This window comes from Phocoena phocoena, chromosome 6 (assembly GCF_963924675.1).
Source record: "Phocoena phocoena chromosome 6, mPhoPho1.1, whole genome shotgun sequence".
Classification (NCBI taxonomy): Eukaryota; Metazoa; Chordata; class Mammalia; order Artiodactyla; family Phocoenidae; genus Phocoena; species Phocoena phocoena.
In genome coordinates, this window is record NC_089224.1 from 94,438,706 (window position 1) to 94,454,202 (window position 15,497).

The 15,497-nt window shown below is 38.4% G+C and overlaps 1 protein-coding gene across 2 annotated transcripts in view; it reads left to right on the forward strand.

Moving 5' to 3' along the window:
* The first annotated feature begins 12,743 nt into the window (after positions 1–12,743).
* Positions 12,744–15,497, forward strand: part of KIAA1958 (KIAA1958 ortholog) — an 80,529-nt gene continuing 77,775 nt past the window's right edge. Inside the window, exon 1 of one of the 2 annotated variants that reach the window (XM_065879620.1) lies at positions 12,744–13,940. In XM_065879620.1, coding sequence (XP_065735692.1) covers positions 12,770–13,940 — 1,171 coding nt within the window. In that variant the 5' untranslated portion in view covers positions 12,744–12,769. The remainder of the gene's footprint in view (positions 13,941–15,497) is intronic. The other variant, XM_065879619.1, reaches the window with a different exon arrangement.

A 15,497-nucleotide genomic window follows, 5' to 3' on the forward strand; every position in this document is an offset into this window, starting at 1 on the left:
GTTTTCGCATGGTTCTCTGAAATGTGGTTTCAGCCTGCCTTTAGCTCACTTAGCAAGGTGGGGCTGTATTTTCAGCATCTGGGACAGATTCTTCATTATTAGGCCCTGCTACTCCTTAAGTCCTGGAAAATTCCATCAGGAGAATGAGGCTGTGGGAATTTAAGGACAGCTAAAAATGTTAACATCACTCACTTTGAGATAGAATTTCAGTTTTTCTATTTACTGTATACTTCTTCTTTGAATGGGCTGTAAAGCATGAATCATCATGTCAAATCATGTTCATTGACAGGAAAACCACTTTTAAAATGTGATTGAATAATACTGCTAGTCAACACATAGGGAATATTTTGAATGAATGGAATGCCATTGTAATTGTAATTAATTTTTTCCCACGTTTATGCCTTTTTATTTTTTAATGGGATAAAATATTCTCAGCTTATCCTTTTCTATCTAATGCATTTTTTTAACATCTTTATTGGCGTATAATTGCTTTACAATGTGTTAGTTTCTGCTTTATAACAAAGTGAATCAGTTATACATATACATATGTTCCCATATCTCCTCCCTCTTGCGTCTCCCTCCCTCCCACCCTCCCTGTCCCACCCCTCTAGGTGGTCACAAAGCACGGAGCTGATCTCCCTGTGCTATGCGGCTGCTTCCCACTAGCTATCTATTTTATATTTGGTAGTGTATATATGTCCATGCCACTCTCTCACTTTGTCCCAGCTTACCCTTCCCACTCCCCGTGTCCTCAAGTCCATTCTCTATGTCTGCATCTTTATTCCTGTCCTACTCCTAGGTTCTTCATAACCACTTTTCTTTTTTTTTTAGATCAGGCTATCATTAATGTCATTTTGTGTGTCCAGTTTTTATCCTATATATTATGATTGTGCAAAAATGTTCATAGATGTTTTGCATCATTCCTTTTATCAATCTTTTGATACTGATCTATGTGTCTATCCAACTGTTTATTTGATACCTCCTTTTGGATGTTTGTGGGTTTTTTTAAATAAATTTATTTATTTATTTATTTTTGGCTGTATTGGGTGTTCGTTGCTGCGCGTGGGCTTTCCCTAGTTGTGGCGAGTGGCAGCTACTCTTCGTTGTGGTGCGCGGGCTTCTCATGGCGGCGGCTTCTCTTGTTGCGGAGCACAGGCTCTAGGCACGTGGGCTTCAGTAGTTGTGGCACGTGGGCTCAGTACTTGTGGCTTGTGGGCTCTAGAGCGCAGGCTCAGTAGTGTGGCACATGGCCTTAGTTGCTTTGTGGCATGTGGGATCTTCCCAGACCAGGGCTCGAACCCGTGTGCCCTGCATTGGCAGGCGGATTCTTAACCACTGTGCCACAGGGAAGTCCTTTTGGATGTTTTAAAGGCACCTCAAAGTAACATGGCTTAAACCAAAACCTTTCTCAGTGGCCAAGTCAGAATCTCTAAACTATTCCTTCCTCCCACTTCCCATATTTAATCTTTCATCTTCTGCCTCTTAACTTGGTTTCCAAATCTATTGTCCTTTTAACATCCCTGCACTATCCAAGGCGGGTTACCAATAATATATCTTAGCTCAATTATTACATTCTGTCTCCTAACTGGATTCTTACTTCTGACTTAGATCTCTTCAAACTATTATCAGAATGATGTATTTTTACTTAAGTTACTTTATTTTTTACTTTTCTTTGCTTTCTTACTTATAACCATAGAATACTTTCTTATTATCTCTATAATAAAGCCCAAAGTTTTTTACACGATCTACAAGATCTTCGTGATCTGGCCCTTGCCTGCCTTTTCCGACACACCTTGTGCATTCTTCACTCCTTATGGGCCCCTCCTTATGTTCTTCCATTCAGCCATACTGAACAACTTCCATTTTCTCAAACATAGCATGTTCTCTATTTTCTGGGCCTTCAAACGGGACACTTTTCCTGCCTCTCACTAACTTCTATGTGTCCCTTGGTTCTCAGCTAACATAGAAGCTAGTGGGGTGAGAGGCAGCCAACTTTCCCTGACTCATCTCAGTCTAGGTGAGATGCCCCTGCCTCGTGTTCCTGTAACACCATGTTCTTTCTCTGTTGTAGCACTTACTATGTTTGATTGAAATTATTTGTTTTATTGTTTCTCTGTCCTCCTAGACTGTAAGCTCTGTGATGACACAATCTGCCTTTGTCACCCTTCTCTTTCCAGGATTCAGCCAGCGCTTCACAATGTTTAATACATGTTTGTTGAAAGTATGGATGACAGGTGACACTTTACTTTTGACTCAGGGAACTAAGTTACATGAACCAGTGAATCTCTCTGAAGGCACATATTTTATACTCTCACCCAGGAAACCTGATTAAAATGACTTTGAAAGTCTACTGAAATGGTTTCCACTTTTCAAATTACCTTAAATGGTTTTGCAAAGTCATATAAGGCTTTATAGAAAGGCATACTTGTCTATAGGTTGGGAGGTTTTTATGTGTAAGTTGCATAGGCTGTTCATGTTATGCCGTTAAAATCAGTGATTCCTGAGTCCATTGCTTTTTAAAGGAAATTGAACAAATCATCACTCCTAATCTATATGTTTGCTCTTTCTCTTATGATATTTATCTTGATTGAGAACAAATCTATCCTGGCTTTCAAGATAGAAAGCTGGGAATTATTCTAGCCTCTCTTTTCACCCTGCTTCCTCAAAAGCAATTCATCACCAGTTGCTGCCTGTTATCTTCTAACAGATCTGCCCTCTCTTCCTCTCTTTTTTGATTCCTTAGGCCTCTGGTCTAGACTCCTTTGCCCCTTGCCACCTTTTAATCTATCTGAAAAATGATCTTTATAAAATACGAGTTTGGCCCGTGTCTGTTTTCTGATTTAGGCTTTTCACAAAGTAAACTCCCAAGCTCTTTGTACGGTACACAAAGACCATCGTGCTTTTGCCCCTGCATTATTCTTCAGTTTAATCTTTCATCCATAGTTCCCATCTTAAAGGTCACAAGCCAGTAATAACTGAATCCTTATAGTTGGCTAAAATCACCATACTGTTTCAAGTCACTGTGGCTTTGTGCAGAATGCCTTCACCTCTTTCGGGAAGCAGATCCTACTTCCTTTGCACTCCTCACCCCAAAAGTAGAATTAATCATTATCCCCATATCTGGAACATTTACTTGTATTATAGTTTAATTAATTGACTTACATAGTGTACTATTAAACTTTAAACTTCTTGAAGTCAAGAATGCTAGTTTTGGGGCTTCCCTGGTGGCGCAGTGGTTGAGAGTCCGCCTGCCGATGCAGGGGACGCGGGTTCGTGACCTGGTCCGGGAGGATCGCACATGCCGCGGAGCGGCTGGGCCCGTGAGCCATGGCCGCTGAGCCTGCGCGTCCGGAGCCTGTGCTCCGCAATGGGAGAGACCACGGCAGTGAGAGGCCCGCGTACCGCAAAAAAATAAAAAGAATGCCAGTTTTATTTCTCTTTTTTTTCCGGAATGCTTCACACAGTGTGTATTAGTTTCATAGGGCTGCCTAGCAAAGTACCACAAACTGGGTGGCTTAAAACAACAGAAATTTATTGTCCCACAATTCTGGAGGCTAGAAGTCCTAAATGAAGATGTTGGCAGGACTGTGTTCCTTTTGAAACCTGCAGGGAATCATTCCTTCCTCTTACTAGCTTCTTTCTGGTGGTTTGCTGGCAATCTTTGGTGTTCCTTGGCTTGCAGCTGCATAATTCCAATCTCTGCCTTCATTGTCACATGGCTTTCTCCCTGTGTATCTGTCATCTTTTAAGGACACTAGTCGTGTTGGGTTAGGGGCCTACCCTACCTCTGTATGATCTCATCCAAACTTAACTGACTACATCTGCAATGACCCTATTTCTAAATAAGGTAATTCTGAGGTGGTGGGACTTAGGACTAAAATATATCTTTTTGGAGGGATACAGTTTACTCCATAACACAGTGTTTAGCATATAGCAGGTATTCAGTAGATTTTACTGAATTGAAATATAAATGAAATACATGTTATATATTCATGGTATGGAATTTAAATATTTTTTAGTGTGATTTTTAAAATTATCAATACTATGGACAAAGTATCTTTAGAATTTGTCTCTTTCCAAAAAAATTACATAATAGTTACGTGGTAGTTGTGACATTTGAAAATTAATAAACACTATCTTAAAGTAAAAGCAAATATTCTCTGAATTCTTTATTTGTAAGCCCATTTTTAATGTCTACTAATTTATATAATTTACATATAAATTTTGTTTGAAACAATAGATGTATTTTAAATTTTAGAAAGCACATTCTAGGCCTCAATAGCAATAAATACCCTTTCCATATCCTTTACTGTGTTTTTCTTAAGTAGTATCTCCTTTCTACACATTAATGTTGGAACTTTTTTCTTCAGACTTTTTTGTTTTTGATAAAATCTCCGTTGTTTAAGTAGTTTTCCATATTTAACATACATAATAAATTGTATCCTTTAATGGGAATATGGAGAAATTAAGTTTTTATGATATACTTCTTAGATTCTGAGAGTTCTAATTGGTGGGAAAATAAAATAGGAAGTTTACATCATTCTCAATAAGAAAAAACAGAGTAACCTTATTTCTGTTTTTTTAAAAGAACTGTTGCTTCCCATGTTCTGTTTTATTTTTGTTGTTGTTTCTAGGTTTTTAAATCACTGGTCTGTTAGTTGAGACATCATCAGTGCTTTTTAGACCATACCCAAGTTTCCTTTGCATTGAAAGTTACTCAGGGAACTCCTGAAAGAAGGTAGCAATGTTGAATGTGTTTAAGTTTAATGGATCCCTTCTCCATCCCTGCTAAAGCTAGTTATATTCCATTAGAATTGATATGGTAAAATTTATCAGAATTTTTTATGGCTCGTGCTTTTTGCATCCTAAGGAACATTTGCCTACCCCAGGGTTACAAAGATATTCTCCTATGATTTCTTCTCAGAGTTTTCTAGTTTCAGATTTAGGTCTGTGATCCATTTTGAGTTAATTTTTATGTGTAGTGTAACTAAAGGTTGATTTTTTTTTTAATGGATATCCTATTGATCCAACACCGTTTGTCTGAAAGATTTTCCTTTCCTATTGAATTACCTTTACACTTTTGTCAAAAATCAATTGACCAAATATGTGTGGGTCTATTTTTGGCTACTTCCTCTGTTCCATTGATATATGTGTCTGTTCTTTTGTCAGTACCCCACGGTCTTGATTACTGTAGCTGGAAATTATTGTAAGTCTTGAAATCAGGTAGAGTGAGTCCTCCTACTTTATTCTTACTTTAGAATTTTGCTTAGTTATTCTATAAGTTCTTTATATTTCCATATAAACTTTAGAATCGACTTGTCAATTTCTACTAAAAAAGCCTGCTAGAATTTTGATTGGAATTGCATTGAATATGTAGATCAATTTGGGAATAATACCAACCTAACAATATTGAATCTTCCCAGTCTACAAATATGGTATATATCTCTATTTATTTAGGTCATGTTTAATTTCTCTCAGCAGTGTTTTGTAGTTTTCAGTATAGAAGTCTTGAATTTGTTCCTAAGTATTTAATACATTTGGCACTACTATGAATGTAATTTCTTAAACTTTAATTTTCTAATATTTTTAGGCTGGTATATGATTTTTAAAATATTAATCTTGTATCCTGTTACTTTGCTAAATTTATTTATGAGTTCTAGCTGTTGTTTTGTGAATTCTCTGGAATTTTCTACATAAACAACCCTATCATCTACAAATAGACAAATTTTACTTCTTCTGTTCTAATTTTTCTTCCTTTTCATTTATTGTATTATTTCAGTAGCTGTGTCATCTAGTACAATGTTGAATAAAAATGATGCAAATGAGTACGTTCTTGCCTTATTCCTGATCTTGGGAGGAAACAATTCAGTCTTTTATATTAAGTATGATGTTGGCTGTAGACATTTTGTAGATGTACTTTATCAGTTTGAGGAAGTTCCTACTATTATTAGTTTGCTAAGAGTTTTTATCATAAATAGATTTAAAATTTTGTCAAATACTTTTTCTGCATCTATTGAAATTGATCATATGCCCCCCAGTGGATGGTTAATATGTTGAATTATATTGATTAGTTTTTGGTTTTTGTTTTTATTAATTTTTATTGGAGTATGATTAGTTTTTGAATAAACAGCCAACCTTGCATTCCTGGGATAAGTCTGCATTCCTGGGATTGGTCATGATGTATTACCCATTTTATATATTGTTGGATTCAGCTTGCTAAAGTTTTTAAAGGATTTTGCATCAAATTAGGAATATTGATCTATAATATTCTTTATTGTAATATCTTTGTCTGGTTTTGGTATTAAGGGTTATGCTAGCCTCAAACAAGTTGGGTAGTTCTTCCTCCTAGTTTTTGAAAATATTTACATAATTTTGGTATTATTTCTTTCTTGATGAGTGATAGAATTCACCAGTGAAATTTTTTTTTGGAAAAGATTTTTATTATTATTATTATTTATTTATTTATTTTTGGCTGTGTTGGGTCTTCATTTCTGTGCAAGGGCTTACTCTAGTTGCGATGAGCAGGGGCCACTCTTCATTGCAGTGCACGGGCCTCTCACTATCGCGGCCTCTCTTGTTGCGGAGCACAGGCTCAGTAGTTGTGGCTCACAGGCCTAGTTGCTCCACGGCATGTGGGATCTTCCTGGACCAGGGCTCGAGCCCGTGTCCCCTACATTGGCAGGCAGATTCTCAACCACTGCGCCACCAGGGAAGCCCGGAAAAGATTCTTTTTTTTTTTTTTTTGCGGTACGCGGGCCTCTCACTGTTGTGGCCTCTCCCGTTGCGGAGCACAGGTTCCGGACGCACAGGCTCAGCAGCCATGGCTCACGGGCCCAGCCCCTCCACGGCATGTGGGATCTTCCCAGACCAGGGCACAAACCCATGTCCCCTGCATCGGCAGGTGGACTCTCAACCACTGCGCCACCAGGGAAGCCCAAGATTTTTTTAAATTCAATTTATTTTATAGATAAATGGCTACTCAGATTTTCTGTTTCTTCTTGTGTCATTTTGTTATGCCTCAGTAATTGAGATTTAGTGGTATTAAAAAACAACAGCAACACCAAATCCTTTAAAAGGTTTAGAACCTCATAAAGAGAGAGACTATAAGAACTGTGGGGCAAATTGTTGTAACTGAAGTCAGGTGAAAGCCAACAAGATATTCATGGTGTTTGACTGGTGGCTCATTGTCAGGCTTTGGAAAAGCGGCATAATTTTTTTATACCTTTTGTTTTTCCTAAAAAAAAAGTTTTTCTCAAACTTTTGAAAGAAAAATATTTTCATGAACCTTCTTTATACCTAGTGCTGGCTTAAGTCATTTTCATCATAATGTTATTTAAATATGTTTATACGTAAAATATATGCTTAGAGTTCTAATAAACCTGTAAATCAAAACTGGGCTTCCCTGGTGGCACAGTGGTTGAGAGTCCGCCTGCCGATGCAGGGGACACGGGTTCGTGCCCCGGTCCGGGAAGATCCCACATGCCGCGGAGCGGCTGGGCCCGTGAGCTATGGCTGCTGAGCCTGCGTGTCCAGAGCCTGTGCTCCGCAACGGGAGAGGCCACAACAGTGAGAGGCTCGCATACCGCAAAAAAAAAAAAAAAAACAAAACAGACATACAAATTCAACTAAAGTAAAACTACAAAACCATAAGTTCAAATTAACAACATTAATATGATAAGAAAACCAGACTTGAGACAATATCTTTCTACTATTATAATGCTGGAGGCAGTATAGTATGTTAATGAACAGTGTGGGCTCTGGAGTTGACTGAAGTTCAAATTTTGTCTCTACCATTACTATGTCCAAGTAAAATGAGGATAATAAGTTACCTAATTTATTAGGATTGTTGATATAATTAGGATTATTGATATGTCAAGTCCTAGAGTAGTACCTGGCAATCAGTAATTGTTCAGTGAATGTTAGATATAATAATAGTTTTATGTTGTTCTGAAACCTAATAATTAATGTTAGGTTTAATGGTAGAAAGTCTGATTCTATAATGTTTCTGATTTTGACTTTAACAATATAAATACTAATGATAGAATATCTGCTTGCCTAAGTTAACAGTGTGGTGATGATAACTTTATAGCTTTTTTTGCTGATTTAGGACAATCAAATCTCATACTTAACCTACACTCTGCTAGGCAGACCTCCTTGGGGTTCAATTTTTAATGACAAATCCCATGATAATTCTGTAAAGCTTAGTGTCTAATCCAATCATTGCCCATATAAAATATGGGAAAATCCTATCTGAAGTTATTTTTCTATTCTTGAAAATGTAGAAGAAACATTATTTTTCAGCATAGAGCTTATCATCAGACTGCTGAAGGAAATTAGTAGATCCTAGAAACTACAGTTGATCCTTGAACAACTCCAAGTTAATCTGTGTATAATTTATAGTAGGCCCTCTGTATCCAGGGTTCAACCAACCACTGACTGTGTAGTAGTGTACTGTTTACTATTGAAAAATATCAGTGTTTAAGTACATCTGTGCAGTTCAAACCCGTATTGTTCAAGGGTTAGCTGTACTTATTCTCAGCAGTTTGAAAGTACCTTGATTGTCTTATGGTTGATTCTGTTTTGTATTAAACTTTGAATATATTGCAGTATATTGATAGCTATTCCTTGTCAGCTTAGACTCAATCCATTTAAGTACCTTAAATATTAGCTAATTATGCTCTCAAAGCTACCAGTTAACATTGGTTGCCTGGTTGAATTATATTAATAGTAATACTGGAAAAATATTTTCATTTTATGGTACTCAAGAAAAGTTTAAGAGCCTCTTCATGAGATTGCTAGTAAGTTTCATAATGTAATAAAAGTGACCTATGATTACTACCTGTTGATTCTTAGAGGTTGGTGATTATTATAGAATTAAGTGGATAAGCTTTTAACAAAATTTAAAGTTTTATCCACTTTGTCTTTTATTTTAATTATAATTTTTTCTGGCTGCGGGTCTTCAGCAAAGTTACTATTTTACTACTGTATAGTAGCTTTTACCTGGACAGTAAGTACTTTTGACTTCCTCAGGCTTATACAGTTTTGTGTTTTGATTCTGCCACATTTTTTACAGTTTGAACTGTTACAATGACTTCATTCACATATTGTGCCATAATGTATATGATTTTTTCTGTGAGCATATATCATTTATTTCTTTTCTCATTAGCCTACGACATTTAAAGAGGTATTTTGCTTCACATTACATATGCTACTTTCATGATGTCAAATCATAATACTTTTCATTTGAAAACTATTAATGCAGAAGAGTAGTTTTGTATTTATATCTGCTAGAAAGAGTACAGCATGAAAAAGTTTCCCAGCAAATTGGAAGTTGAGTGATGTTACTTTAGTTGATTGTGGACACTAATATGAGTATAGATACAAAGGCAAAGGGGAACTAAAATTACAAGGTGATACTTAGATATAAGATTTAGATAATTCATAATATGCTTATATTAACTGTATTTTTATTATGATAAAAATGAAAACAATTGTAAACATTATGCCATAAAATTATAGACCTCCCAAGATTTATTTGTGGAATCCAGTCTGAGAAACCTAGAGTATAGTGCAAAGAAAATGAAGGATTCTGCTCTAAGGTTTCAAAAACCAGAGGTGAATGTATTATTTTTTGTGCATCAGTTAGTAGTTGAGTTCAGCTGTGTGTAATCAAATACTTCAACAACAGTGGCTTAAGCAAGATCATGGGATTATCTTTCCCTTAAGTAACAAGGAATCTTAGGCAGTTCAGAGCTGATGCAGTGGCTCCATGATGTCACCAAGCTCCTCTGGCTATTCTCTCCCATCCTTAAGTCCTTATTTCATGCTCCTAAGATGGCCTCTGCAGGCCCAGCCATCATGTCTTTATTCCAGGCAGGAAGAAAGGGAAGGACAAAGGGAAAAAGGCGAAAACTGGGACAAGTCTGTGCTTCAAAGGGCTTTTGCAGAAGCCCCACCCAGTGACTTCCATTTACATATTATTGGCCAGAATGGTGTCATGAGATTTCCCAATTCAAAGGAAGCTGGGAAATATGTTTTAGGTGAGCATATTGCTGCCCCAATAGATTGGGACTCTGTAATGAATAAGAGACAATGGATACTGGGTAGGCAAACAGCAGTCTCTGCCATACCAACTAAACAGATATGTTAAGAAAGCTCGAAGAACAAACATCAGGGAATTCCTTGGTGGACCAGTGGTTAGGACTCCGTGCTTTCACTGCCGAGGGCTCAGTTTCGGTCGCTGGTTGGGGAACTAAGATCCCGTAAGCCATGCGGCGCAGACAACACACAAACAAACAAACATCAACACCCCCCACCCAGTCTTTCTGTTTTTCTGCATTTCTACTTTAAAGTTATATGAAAGGAATATAAATGAAGTAAGTTCCTAAATTGCTAGAGTACGAAGGAAACATAAAGATTATAGTCCTGTCATTTTAAGCTTAGAGATAATTAGTGGCTTGTCTGAGGCCACAGACAGGAGCTCCAGGATGAAAATTTGAAGTTCTTGACTCCCACACTAGTCCCTGTCCTTCTCATTTGTTGTGCTGCTTCATAAAATCTGGTGGTTCATGTATTACTCTGCTACATACACAAGACAGCTGTGTTTTGGTTACATCACTGGGGAGAAAAGCCTCTAATCCCTTGAATGATTACAATAAAAGTCTTAGGAGGAAATTTCTTGTTTCTTATTTGAGGGTCTTATATGTTTACTTTGTTAGTGTTGATGGTGCTGCCAGCATTTATAAATTCATTCATTCACTTATTCAGCACCAGCAATAGATTGTAAGGTCTCAAGAGCAGGACCATATCTTATTAACTTCTGTATCCCTAAGTAGGTCCTCACTGATGAATGAAAAATTATATCATAGTCCCAGTCCTCAGGTAATCCTCAGTCAAGTCTGGGAAATGGATAAGAATGTCCATTGATAACAGTACAGCAGAGGCCAAGTTTCTTGAGATAATGGAAGTACAGGAAGAAAATCTAAAATCTCTGAGACTGAAAGAGTATCTAGAAAGACATCAACAGGAGGTGGTCAGTCTTGAAGGGGTTTTCCAGGTGAAGAAAGAGGAAGGCTACGTATCAAGCCAAAGAATGAGTTTTTAGAGGCCCAGTGGGGGTGAGAAACTGTTTAGAGAGGAGACAGGAAATATGGGAAAAGGCCATAGTAGTAGTAGAAAATGAGGGTCGGGATGTTGACTATAGCTGTGGCCATATCACAGAGGCCATATCACACATGTGATAAAACATGTTAAAGGGTTTGAATTGACCAAACACTACTGTTGGTGTGCCATGGAGGCAGGGCAGAGAATGGAGGCTCTTATGCGCCCTTTTGCATGGTCACATGGCATTGCAGTTGGACCTTGGCACCTTAGTGCAGAGCCCACTTCCAGCGAGGTACCTTTTGTCGCCCACAGCTGCAGATGACCAGGGAACACACATCAAGATCTTTGTTCCTCTACAAGAATGGTACAGATGAACTGGTTTGCAGGGCAGAAATAGAGATACAGATATAGAGAACAAGTGTATGGACACCAAGGGGGGAAAGTGGCGGGGGGTGGTAGTGGTGGTGGTGTGATGAACTGGGAGATTGGGATTGACATGTATACACTAATATGAATAAAATGGATAACTAATAACAACCTGGTGTATAAAAAAATAATAAAATTCAAAAATTCAAAAAAAAAGATCCTTGTTCCTTCCTCCCTAGTTCTTCCCAGGATGTCCCTTTTGACAGAGCCTTATTAAACCTTTCTAATCACATGTGGACTCCACGTGCCTCTTTACTTCTTTTGCTCATCATGTTGTCCTCACTCTTACCCAGTCAAGGACCCATAACAAGTATTCTTTTTGACCTTTTCCCAATAAGGAATGATTCATTCCTCTGTGGTAGTTGATTATATACCAACTTGGGTGTATAGGAACCTCAGATGGTAAAATACACCAGACGCATGTTTTTACCTCTAAATTGTGAGATAAAGGCAATGTCTCAGAAATTTCAGACAGCAAGGTAGTGGGGAGCCTGCTCCTAAGATTTGGTTAGGGTGCTGGCACCCGGCCTACCCATCCTTGCTTCTGGTCTACAGCCTGTCTGTGCCCCTGACCCCAGCAGGGGCCTCTAGTGGCTCCCCTCCCAGACTGTTTTCCCATCTCTGTTAAAAATTTTTCTTCCCCACTTCCCAGATACAGCCCCTCATTCTCTTCTTGGACTTCCAGTAGTGTCATTTGTTTTCTGGTGCCCAGCAGATTTCCCTTCTGTGACATCCATCCTAGAATGGATCTAAGCCTTTGGTGGCCCTGCCTCTAGTAATGAAGTTTATGGTAGCAGAAGGTGAAGTTAGAAGTTCATCCTCCTGGTTAATACAAATAATACACACATTTTATTATTACAGGGCTGACTGAACCTCTCTCTGTGTGACTTTGGAAGTAAAATGTACTATGAAAAAGCTCACCTCTTTTTTATTGCTTGTTTTTTCTTTCACTTTTTTTTCTTATGTAGACATTGTAACAATAAAGGAAATTAACAAAAAATTTCTCAAGTCCCGTAGCCATAAACTATCGATTGTTTTTACTTTTTTTCCTGTATTCTCTTCCAGTCTCTGCCCATATGCAGTGATATTAACTGGATACAGTTTTGAAGTACATTTTTTTAATGCCACATGATCATAGTTTAAGGAAATTGAAGTGATTGAGATATGGGAATATCTTGGGTAATAATAGCTTCTTATTCTGATTATTTTCCTTTAGGAAAGACACTGCTGATCCTGTAACATGGAGGATTGCCTTCATACCTCATCTGAGAATCTATCCAAATTGGTCAGCTGGGCCCACAGCCATGGGACCATTTGCAGCCTCATTCCAAACCTGAAACATTTGCTTTCGGAAGGTTCCCATGGGAACCTGACAGCAATGTGGGGCTGTAGTGCGGGCCATGCTTATCACTGGCCACTGACAGCTACTTGCAGAGCTGGCTCCCAAGAAAGGGTCTGTTTCCAGGATAACAGAAGTTTTAACTCTGATAGTCCCAGTATAATTGGAGTGCCCTCTGAGACACAAACTAGCCCTGTTGAAAGGTACCCTGGGAGACCAGTGAAAGCAAAGCTAGACTGTAATCGGACCAGAGACTCTTGTGACTTCTCTTATTGCAGTGAGCCCTCTGAACTGGATGAAGCTGTTGAAGAGTATGAAGATGAAAACACTCTGTTTGACATGGTTTGTGAGTCTTCTGTTACAGATGAGGATAGTGACTTTGAACCCCAAACCCAAAGGCCTCAAAGCATTGCTCGAAAAAGGCCTGGAATAGTCCCATCTTCTCTCCATTCAAGCTCCCAAGCTCAGATGATTGATGAATGCAGCAGTGATGTGATCATTAAGAAAATCAAACAGGAGATTCCTGAAGATTATTATATTGTGGCGAATGCAGAGCTGACCGGAGGGGTAGATGGACCAGCCCTCTCATTGACGCAGATGGCAAAACCTAAGCCTCAGACTCATGCTGGTCCCTCCTGTATAGGGTCTGCTAAGCTGATTCCCCATGTAACGTCTGCCATCAGCACAGAGCTAGACCCACATGGTATGTCTGCATCCCCCTCTGTGATGTCTAGACCAATCGTCCAGAAGACTGGTAGGGTATCTTTGGCTTCACCAAACAGAGGACCCACTAGTGCCCATGGCACCAGCCAGCAGGTGGCCATACAGATGCCGGTGAGCACATCCCATCCTAACAAACAGATCAGCATCCCTTTGTCTGCCCTGCAGCTGCCTGGACAGGATGAGCAAGTTGCTTCTGAAGAGCTCCTGTCCCATCTGCCCAGCCAGGTCTCCTCCTGTGAGGTGGCCCTTTCTCCCTCAGTTAACACAGAGCCAGAAGTGAGCTCCAGTCAGCAGCAGCCCCCAGTTGCTCCGACCATAACCACTGAGGCCACGGCACAGTGCATACCAGGTATGGCACGTGAGGTGACAGAGTCCCTCATCCACGTACATCAGAGAATTCTGCGCCGTCAGCACTCCTAAAACCACTGGCTCAATTTGCTAGAATTTGGGCCTTTATTATTCTCAGAAAGATAGAAATAAGAAATACTATACATCCAGGTGATACAGTAAAGGAAATTCATCTGAAATAAGGCCATCTATCCAGTCGATGTACCTCAGGGCTGAGAGGACAGCTGTAGGATTGTGCTGTTGATATTGCATGGCTGTATTTAAGGTTTGTATCTGATCTTAAGCTGAATTTTTATAAGTACAGTTATTTTTGAAAGTTTTTTTTAATGCTCTTGGTTACTGTTTTGAAGCCAAAATGACGTTGGTTTAGGCATACGTTGAAAATAGACCTGATGTTTTTTTCAGTATTATTTATTTGAACCAATTTAGCACTTTATTCATTTTAGTTGGTGTGGCAGTTTAAAACAAGTTTTTTTAAAAAGCAACAAATATATCTCGAAGAAGTATTTTATTTTTTCTCTCAAAATTTATAATAATCAGATAACTTGCATTTCTGGAATACATGGACCTAACTGGAATGGATTGAGAGGAGAAATAAATAATTATATGAGGCCCCTATCTGTAATTCTAACATTCTAAATGTTCTGTAATTCTAACATTCAGTATTTATTTAATCTGGGCTATTATTAACCGTCACTAGTATCTAATTTCAAAATATTTTCATCACCCCAGAAAGAAACCCCATACCCATTAGCAGTAATTCTTTCCCTCCTCCCAGCCCCAGTCAACCACTAATCTACTTTCTGTCTCTGTGGATCTGCCTGTTGTGCACATTTCATATAAATAGACTCCTATTTTGTGGCCTTTTGTGATGGCCTTCTTGTACTTAGCGTAATTTTTTTAAGGTTAATCTGTGTGGTAGCGTCTATCAGTGTTATTTTCCTTTCTATTTCATTGTATGAATAGACCACATTTTGTTTTTCCTTTATCAGCTGATGGATACTTAGGTTGTTTCCATTTTTTGGCTGTGGTAAATAATGCTGCTAATATCACTTATATACAAGTTTTTGTGTGGACATATATTTTCATTTCACTTGGGCAGCTACCTAGAGGTGGAATCACTGGGTCATATGGTAACTCTATGTTTGAGGAGCTGCCAAACGGTGTTCCAATGCAGCTTCACCATTTTACAATCTCACCAACAATTTTAAAAGATTCCTATTTCACCGTATGCTCACCAACACTTGTTATTTTCCATTGAAAAAATTATCCTGCTGGGTGTGTGAAGTAGTAACTTGTTGTAGTTTTGATTTGTATTACCCTAATGACTATATTTTTTTAATGTGCTTATTGGCCATTTGTATATCTTTCTTTTGAGAAAAACCCATTCAGATCCTTTGCCCATTCTCTAGTTATGTTGTCGTTTTATTGGTGAGTTATAAGAGTTCTTTATAGATTCTGGTTGTAAGTCTTCTATTAAATACGATTTGTAAATATTCTGTCCCATTCCCTGGGCTGTCTCTCCTTCTTCCTTCCTTCCTTTCTAGTTTTAATTCAG